This window comes from Apium graveolens, chromosome 2 (assembly GCF_009905375.1).
Source record: "Apium graveolens cultivar Ventura chromosome 2, ASM990537v1, whole genome shotgun sequence".
NCBI classification, from domain to species: domain Eukaryota; kingdom Viridiplantae; phylum Streptophyta; class Magnoliopsida; order Apiales; family Apiaceae; genus Apium; species Apium graveolens.
Window position 1 is genome coordinate 201,031,429 of NC_133648.1, and position 9,251 is coordinate 201,040,679.

Here is a 9,251-nt window from a genome sequence, read left to right on the forward strand (position 1 = left end):
CTGCTCTCTTGATACATGACTTTATATATGAACATATCTCAATCTGAAATACTTCAATATACATGGTATGCTCCATTAAAAGTAGTTGGTGGCTTTTAGTCGCTATATGATAGGTTATAGCTGTTCACCAAATCCCAAAATATAGCATGCTTAAATTTGGAGGATTCACTGACCTAAACCTTAAGTATTATATCCATTTACTGCATATTACCCTACAGGCTACAGCAGCCCTTATTTACCTGACTTAATGTATCTGTGTTCTTATGTTTCTTTTCTATTTCTAGGTTGCAATTTCGGCTTTTAACACAGGCGGGGCATGTGAAATTGTCATAGAATATACTGAGGTACAAGTCTTTGCTTTTAAATCTGATCTTAGTTATAGAAAGTTAAAGAAAAATCATATAAAAGTAGTTATAATCTGATTTTAGTAGAAAAATGGGTCAGATTGTTGATTATCGAAGCAACTTGCGCCAAAGGAAAGTTTCAAAACATTCAAGACTGCAACTGAAAATAATAAAGCTTACAGATCAGGGGGAAAGGATACACTTGGAACAAATAATCACACTGCTGAAGAGGCCAGAAACTACTTCGTCTTTTACAAGAAAAAATTGCTAGATAAATAAGCTTGCAGGGTTATTTAGAAGCTCAGTCCAGTCCATAGAAGACATGACACTATGCAATGCTAGATAAATGAGTTAGAATTAGATGCTCGGCCATGGAAGATACCACTATGTAAAAGAGAGAGCTCGTGCTCATGACACAGTTGATATTGTTTCCATGCCTGCATCAAAATTTGGAATTAATATATATATATATATATATATATGTTTGTGGTATTTTATTATTTTATTGTTGTTTGTATTTTATTTATAATTTACTTAACTGTAAATATAATAGAGGTATAATTAACATCTCGTGGTCATATTTTTGAACCTTTTTATTTGTTACATATTACAATATTAGGAAGGAGCATGAATGTATACCTTTTTCGGAACTCATTTAAATAATTTTATACCATTCCTATGGAACACACAATTTTTCTCAATGCTTTCTATTTGTCTTTTGGAAAATACCTATCTTTGTAGGAACTCATATTCTAATAGAATTTTAAGAATTAGTTTATAGATTTTTTTTTACATAACACAACACTTAAACAACTAAGAGGACTTTGTCAAAGAAAAAAAATAATCTTAAGAACATAAAATAACTTATATTTATTGTTTATTTTTTTATAGTAAACAAACAGCATGGCTAATATTTTCAACTAGGTGAATTATATATGACAGGTTGGTAGGACTGTTATAGATATCACACAGTGTGCCACAGAACAATCAGAGACATATATATAATTAATAATTCTCAACCCTAATTTCAAGCCTCTCCTTTCCATTTCCTTATTTGATGGCCATACCTAATTTTGCAACACAACCATTCTCTCTCTCTCTCTCTGGTTTTCAACTTATATTTTTCTCCCTATCTCATATTTATCATTTTACTATCAGGGATTTCCAGGTAATTTTCAAGAACCCCAGACTATCTATCAGTTCCAAACACGTGTCCTCCATGCATGCCAACCCAATTTTTTCTTGTGCACATTACAAAATAATCATCATTAGAGACAGCAACATCAAATTTACTGATTTTTCTTTTTCCAACAAATTTCCAGGAGGCTACATAAATTTTGGAGACATGCAAGGCCTGTGATTAGACTGGATTTGTGTTGTTTTGAATGTATAAATATTTGGTTTGGATCAAGAATTAGCTGCTCAAATCAGAGATTGATCATATATAATAGTGTTGACATTTTGTTTCTTCGAACATATATATAATTGAAGAGTAGATTTACAAAGTTTATATTTATAGTTGATGCATGATAGGCCATATCAAATTCCAATATTGGCATCTATTATGATGACTATGCGGATGATATTGAAGAAGAAATCCCTTCTTCTTCTCCAGTTGATAATTCCTAAGAGGAGTTGTTTCAGATGGAATGGCAGATCTATCTAGTTATGGCCATCCTGACCGTGACGTCGAGCAGGTCACCCCCCCTCCTTTTATCTTTCTTTTTCAATTTCTATGCTTCAATGAACACCATTTAACTTTTTATTCCTATTTAACATAAAATGTGACCTCTGCTTCATCCTCTTAGAATTAGTTAGTTAATAAGGCCTCACAGCTGCATCATTTTTTTGAGTACAATCAATGCAAACAATAGAACTAATACAATTTTACGATACATTTGGTTGCTACCCAGGAAAAACTAGTGTGTTCTAGGCTGCTCGATTTGCCTTTAATTAAAGACCTTTGTTCATGGTTTAGGGAAAGGTAAATCCTCAACACAACCTAAAGTTCAAGTAAATAATGAAAACTAATGCTGTAGATACCAGATGAATAAAATTCAAGTAATTACTAGCGATACTACCAATTATGAAGAGTTCAGTGGCGGATTGATTTGCATTTCCTTCACTTCAAAGTAAAGTAGATCCCGTCATTCATTGCCCATGTTGTTGATTGCATATTAATTTACTTAATAAATTACGAATTTTTTTGAATCGTATCTCCTAACAGAGCATTACCCTTGACTAGACTATAATACAAGATATTGAAGACATGCGGCTTGCACTATTTAGTATTATGACCTCCAATTTTCTATGCTTGAAGGAAACACTTGTATAAACAACTTTGAATAGTCACAAAGATGATGAACCTGGAGAGTCTACATGTCAGAACAATATGATACTCAAAGCATGTTGAAAGATCCTAATTTCACCCTTCTTTTTCCAATAGCTGTCAACCTTTTACTTTACGATGTCTCAGAAGTTTTCTTTTAGTCTAATTGTTCGCCTCTTGTTATATTATTTCAGGCACTAATTGCATTAAAAAAGGGCACTCAGTTAATTAAGTATGGTCGGAAGGGGAAGCCTAAGTTTTGTCCATTCAGAATTTCTGCTGTGAGTTATATCAGTTTCTTCCATTAGATTCTCATTTATTCAACATTACCATGTCAAGTAACATGGAGGGTATTTTGTTTTTGATTAATTACCCTCTTATAAGAGGCAAAAGGCACCTATCGTAGTTTTTAAAGATGATTTTTTCTGCGACATCAATCACATTGCAGTTTTTTTAAATAAAATTTAATGCAACATTTGGCTTAGCAGCTAGTGTAGGATTCACTATCTTTTACAAAATGCAGGTACATTACATCTGTACAAGAAATTAACTTTTTGTACAATATTTGTAGAAGCCATTTTTCACCGTCAGTAATTTTATCAACTTGATACTGTTGAGCTATCATTTTAAATTTGTAACCATGTTGTTTATGAATTTATTCACTTTACGTTATATATTTATATTCAAGTCAATCATTGCCTCTATAAGGCTCGGAGATATCTTTACCCAAGCAACATGATGCTTAGGATCTGTGTTTTTTTTCATAGGACGAAACCACTCTCATTTGGTACTCTCACGGAGAAGAAAGGAACCTAAAGTTATCTAGAGTCACAAGGATTATACCTGGGCAGAGAACCGTGAGTTAGCACCTCTGTTGAGGGTGATACTATATGTTACATAATTTCCCCACCCCCCCCCCCTACAATAGAAAATTACAGCACCAGAATACTTCTTTCAAAGTTTTTAACAAGTTAAGATTTTTTTAAGAAAAACTTGTGTTTTTTTTGTTGCAGCCTGTTTTTAAACGATATCATCGCCCTGAAAAGGAGTACTTGTCTTTTTCACTAATATTTAACAACGGTGAAAGATCTTTGGACCTGGTGAGTGATTGTCTCTATTTAGCATTTTATGATACTCTCAATTAGAATTTGTTTCACCGAATTTTTAATCTTTGATCATTTATTAATTCATAGATTTGCAAGGACAAAGTTGAGGTAGACGTGTGGCTTGCAGGCCTAAAAGCTTTAATATCTACTGGTCAGACTCAGACTCGTAGTAGACGCACCAGGAGTGATATTTCAGATGTAAATTATATATTTTAATTTTTAAATTGCTTTATCTTCATGCACCGCGTTTAATTATTTTTCGCATGTAAGTTTTGTTGGAACTGCAATACTGATGGCATGGCTTTCACAATCAAATAATGTGCCAGAGTTTTACAAAGCACCACGTGCCATACATTTACTAGAGTCCTCTTTATCAATCTGTAGGAAACATGTTGAGTAACTTTGAATGACAATAACTCATCCAAATTTTTTAATGATGCTAGACCCATAAAATGTTGCTCATTTAGGATAACTATTTACTTTTGGTTCTAAGTGATTGTAGACTTTTTGATATCTAATCTAGTTTTTTCTTGTCAACATTGCAGATAAATGATGCTTTTAGTGATAAGAATACTTTTGTTTCAACATTAGATTACACTCCTAGTATTAGTAGCAGAAGTTCTGTTGATTACGGTTCAGATGCTGGGTATGAACGTCCAAGCATGCAAGGAAGAACGAGTGGTGCAGATGGTTTCCGAATTAGTGTCTCGAGCACTCCCAGTTGTTCAAGTCAAGGTTCTGGACCAGATGATATAGAATCACTAGGTGATGTGTTTGTGTGGGGGGAAATCTGGTCTGATGGTGCTTTATCTGATGGATCTGAGAGAACAATATCTACAAAAAGTGATGTGCTAATTCCTAAGACTTTAGAGTCGAATGTAGTACTTGATGTCCTCCAAATAGCGTGTGGTGTACGCCATGTTGCCCTTGTTACGAGGCAAGGTGAGGTTTTCACTTGGGGTGAAGAATCTGGAGGTAGACTTGGTCATGGAATTGAAAAGAATTTTGGTCGTCCTAAACTTGTAGAATTTCTTGCCGTTATTAACGTTGATTTTGTTTCATGTGGTGAGTATCATACATGTGCTGTATCTACTTCTGGTGACTTATATTCCTGGGGTGATGGTGTGCATAATGCTGGACTTCTTGGTCATGGCAGTGATGTAAGCCACTGGGTACCTAAAAGAGTTTCTGGTCCTTTGGAAGGACTTCAAGTTGTATCTGTCTCATGTGGCACCTGGCATTCGGCAGTATCTACTTCTAATGGAAAATTGTTTACATTTGGTGATGGAACATTCGGTGCACTTGGTCATGGTGATCGAGAAAGCATTCCATATCCGAAAGAGGTTCAGTCACTAGGTGGATGTAAGACTATTAAAGTTTCCTGTGGAGTATGGCATACTGCAGCCATCGTAGAGATGAATAGCCAGTCTGGTTCAAATGTTTCATCTCGAAAATTGTTCACCTGGGGCGATGGTGATAAATATCGATTAGGTCATGGAAACAAGGATTCTTACCTACTTCCAACATGCGTATCTTCGTTGGTTGACTATAATTTTTTTCAGCTAGCATGTGGACATAATTTGACTGTCGGCTTAACTACATCTGGTCATGTCTTCACTATGGGTAGTCCTACATATGGCCAACTAGGCAATCCTCAGTCTGATGGAAAGTCACCTTGCTTGGTACAAGATAGATTGGTAGGAGAATTTGTTGAAGATATAGCTTGTGGTGATTATCATATTTGTGTCCTAACATCAAGAAGTGAGGTATTTACATGGGGAAGAGGTGCAAATGGGAGATTAGGACATGGGGATTTAGAAGATCGGAATACTCCTATATTGGTTGAAGCATTAAAGGACAAACACGTTAGAAGTATCTCATGCGGCTCAAATTATACAGCAACAATATGCGTTCATAAGTGGATATCTGGATCAGATCAATCAGTGTGCTCCGGTTGTCGTCAAGCTTTTGGTTTTACTAGAAAGAGGCACAACTGTTATAATTGCGGACTGGTACATTGTCATGCTTGTAGTTCAAAAAAAGCTTTGAAGGCAGCATTAGCTCCAACACCTGGAAAACCTCATCGCGTCTGTGACTCTTGCTTTTCAAAACTTAAAAAAGCTGAAGAGACTGGTGGTGCCTCTAATTTCAGTAGGAAAACAACTGCCTCCCATCGAATAGCAGAAAGTGTTAGGCCATCTAGAATGTCAAGGATTCTTCTCTCTCCTACCACAGAACCAGTGAAGTACCATGAGGTAAAGTCGGGCAGGACTGGAAGCTCAGCTGATTCTTTTTCTATAGTCCGAACCTCACAAGTTCCAGCAATTCAGCAGCTAAAAGATGTAGCTTTTCCAAGTTCACTTAGTTCTCTTCAATCTACTTGGAAGCCTTCGTTTCCAGCAGCACCTCAGCCTCCAACTCCTCCATACCGCCTGCCTCCATCTGTGCCTTCATCTGGGTCTACTTCTAACACGAGACCTAGTTCACCATACTCTAGGAGACCAAGTCCTCCACGCTCTGCTACTCCGGTATTTTCAAGGGGTGTCATCGATAGTTTGAAGAAGACAAACGAGCTTTTAAGCCAGGAAGTTAACAAATTGCAAATCCAAGTACTAACTTTTTCCTTGTCATGTACTTCTCTTATTGATGCACAACATTGATTAGTTGCCTGATATTCCTATTTCTGAATTGTAGCTTAAAAATATAAAGCAAAAAAGTGATGCCCAAGATGCAGAGGTTAGAAAACTACAAAAGTATGTTCAAGAGGCTAAAAAGTTAGCTACAGTGAAATCATCCAAATGCAATTCTGCTACAGAGGTTGTGATGAGCATCAGAGACGAGGTAATCTTAGTATTTCCTAGTAACTTTTTTCTTACTATATCTAACAGGGAGGATCCACTCAAAATTGATAAATTCGGCTCAATTTGTTTCACGAAAAATACGTACAATTTCCTGATTTTTAGTGTTTGTTTTTTTGAAAGTTTAGGGAAAATGACTTCCCATGTAAAAAAGAGGAACCTTTTTCTACTTGAAAATACTTCTCTCAAAATTTCATAAAAAAATAGATTTTTTTTTAATTAAACCCCCCCTTTCCCCAAAAAAGAAGAAGTTATATTCATGCAAACCAGCGAATTCTTTATATGAAGTGTTTGAGCATATGCCACTTTCTTAAAATAGGGAGTCCTTGTATAAGATATACTTATAAACAAGTTTTCAGCTAACTTGTTTTTTTTTTCTTTTGTTTTTAATTTTAGCTGAAAGTAATCTCTGAGAAATCCCCGCATCAAATTCTTGAGAGTGAAAGCTTCAAATTACTACAAGATATGGTGGAAACATTCTTAAATACCAGTGCCGCTGAAGCGTCTGAATCTTATTGTACTTCACCACAAAACAATGTGTCTAGCCACCGCAATAAACATTCCAAAACTGCTTCTATTAGTGAATTTAAAATGGAAAAGCAATTGGACAATGCTGCACATGAAAGTAATGGATCATCAAAAGACGGTGGAGCAAGCACAAGTGGATCAAGATCTAAACCTGCTTCCGCTGATGGACGAAAGGAAGTTATAGAGCAGTTTGAACCTGGTGTATATGTTACTCTCATTCAACAGGGAAATGGTGCTAAGATTTTCAAGCGAGTCAAATTCAGGTTACGTAATTATTGATTCTTGTACTTTTTAGCTGCTCCTGGTTGCACACATGAACTTGACATTAGACATTTCATATCATTGTCAAATATTTATCAATATGAGTCGATAAATATATTTCCAAATATCGTGTTGAAAATTCTGTGATGTAAATATACGACCTATATCACATTTTCCATACGAGGCTATAACATTTTAATATTAGATAAATTTTTTTTTTGATATAAACATGTTATGCAACATTTTTACTGATAGGAAGAGTGAGTATGCCAATGTCACAGTGTTGTTTGCAAAGAATTATGAATATCAATCTTAAAGAATTACAAGTTTCGCTACGAAATCCTTATAAAAGTTACTAATTTGTTGTTTACTACAGCAAAAAGAAGTTTGCAGAGCAACAGGCAGAGGAATGGTGGAAGGCAAATAAAGATAGACTGCTGAAGAAGTATAGCGCTTCAAAGAATATTACTACTACAAGCGAGTCATCAACAAGTTCATCACGCCCTCCTGAGGAAAATGGTGAAAGTTCATCACGCCCTTCCGAGGAAAATGGTGAAAGTTCATCACACCCTTCCCAGGAAAATGATGAAAGTTAATCTTCTTAACTTTACTTTTGTTTTATTAGCTTTGATTCCAGCAATCAAAATGCTGGATGCAAGCCTTTAGTAAAATTTTGTACAGAGACAAATGTAGGAGTTTTTCTGGTATAGGACAACTCAAATATCCAAAAAAAATGGTATAGACGTCCAATTTCTTCCAAGAATGATATGATATTGACTTCAGCTGGTTTCACCCACCTCAACTGCCCGATGCCTATCTATATATTACAGCCTTGGCATTTGAACCTTTCATAATAAAATATAATCTTACATAATATTTTTTAATGTTTTTGGTTTAAAAATATATATGGAAAATATTTAATAAAAGATATAGGAATTTTAATACCCCGAAAATGATAACTTAGAAGAAAATGAATAAAAGTTTAGGGAGGAGTTCCATCCATTAGGTTCTTAGATTTGTTCAGAAAAAAAGAAAGGAGAGATAATAAAACATCTTTGATTACATTTAGGCGCCTTATTTTCAGGACAACCCCGAAGACTTTTTTTTAAGTCAGTTTTGAAAAACAATAAATTTGAAACGACTAGTTTATAACCCGTGCTGCACATGTCACAGTATTTCAAAAATTATTTATTAAAATAAATAAATAAATTTATAATTAAAATTGAATAATATAATTTTGAAAGACAAAAGTTCAGTAGAGTCCGTTTTTTATTTGGAGACCTAAAGTCCAGTTTATGGGTAGAAATGGAGGTCTCAGATTACATTATATATGTATAAAATAAAATCTAAAATTAAGGGTACTTAGTGCTTTACATACATCAAATAATTTTTTTCCTTATTCCATATAAATTTAGGCTAAATTATGTATTGGAATTTTATTTTTGAATATAATTTTAATATATTATTTGTTTATTTTAGATTATACATTTTTATTTATATTTCAAAGTATTACACTTTATTACGTTATGCATTCTATTTTTTAAATATATTTTTCACATAATATTTTATTTTAGAAGTTGCATTATATTTATTTATTTAGGTTTAAAAGTGATACATTTTATAATTTTAAATACACTCTATTTATAAAGTTCTACAATATGTTTTACACTCTATTTTTTTAATATATTTTTTTTTCACATAATATTTTATTCCGCAAGTTGTATTATATTTTTTATTTAGATTTAAAAGTACTACATTTTAATTTATGCACAAATACACTATAATTACACTATAATATCTTAGACTAAGTTATGCTCTACAAATC

At 33.9% G+C, this 9,251-nt stretch overlaps 1 protein-coding gene across 1 annotated transcript; it reads left to right on the plus strand.

Moving 5' to 3' along the window:
- Positions 1–1,404: 1,404 nt before the first annotated feature.
- Positions 1,405–8,222, plus strand: LOC141706144 (PH, RCC1 and FYVE domains-containing protein 1-like). The gene is made up of 10 exons (XM_074508955.1): positions 1,405–1,512; positions 1,667–2,041; positions 2,868–2,954; positions 3,441–3,530; positions 3,687–3,773; positions 3,867–3,977; positions 4,325–6,388; positions 6,474–6,620; positions 7,034–7,428; positions 7,803–8,222. The coding sequence occupies exons 2-10, from the start codon at positions 1,994–1,996 to the stop codon at positions 8,020–8,022; spliced, it is 3,249 nt and encodes a 1,082-aa protein (XP_074365056.1). The 5' UTR covers positions 1,405–1,512; positions 1,667–1,993; the 3' UTR covers positions 8,023–8,222.
- The last annotated feature ends 1,029 nt before the right edge of the window (positions 8,223–9,251 follow it).

Bases quoted from the DNA above. Each gene is read 5' to 3' on its own strand.
- LOC141706144 (XM_074508955.1), top strand. From the start codon at position 1,994: ATGGCAGATCTATCTAGTTATGGCCATCCTGACCGTGACGTCGAGCAG. The intron at 2,955-3,440 runs GTGAGTTATATC...TTTTTTTCATAG, and splicing joins GTCCATTCAGAATTTCTGCT to GACGAAACCACTCTCATTTG. The intron at 3,978-4,324 runs GTAAATTATATA...TCAACATTGCAG, and splicing joins CCAGGAGTGATATTTCAGAT to ATAAATGATGCTTTTAGTGA.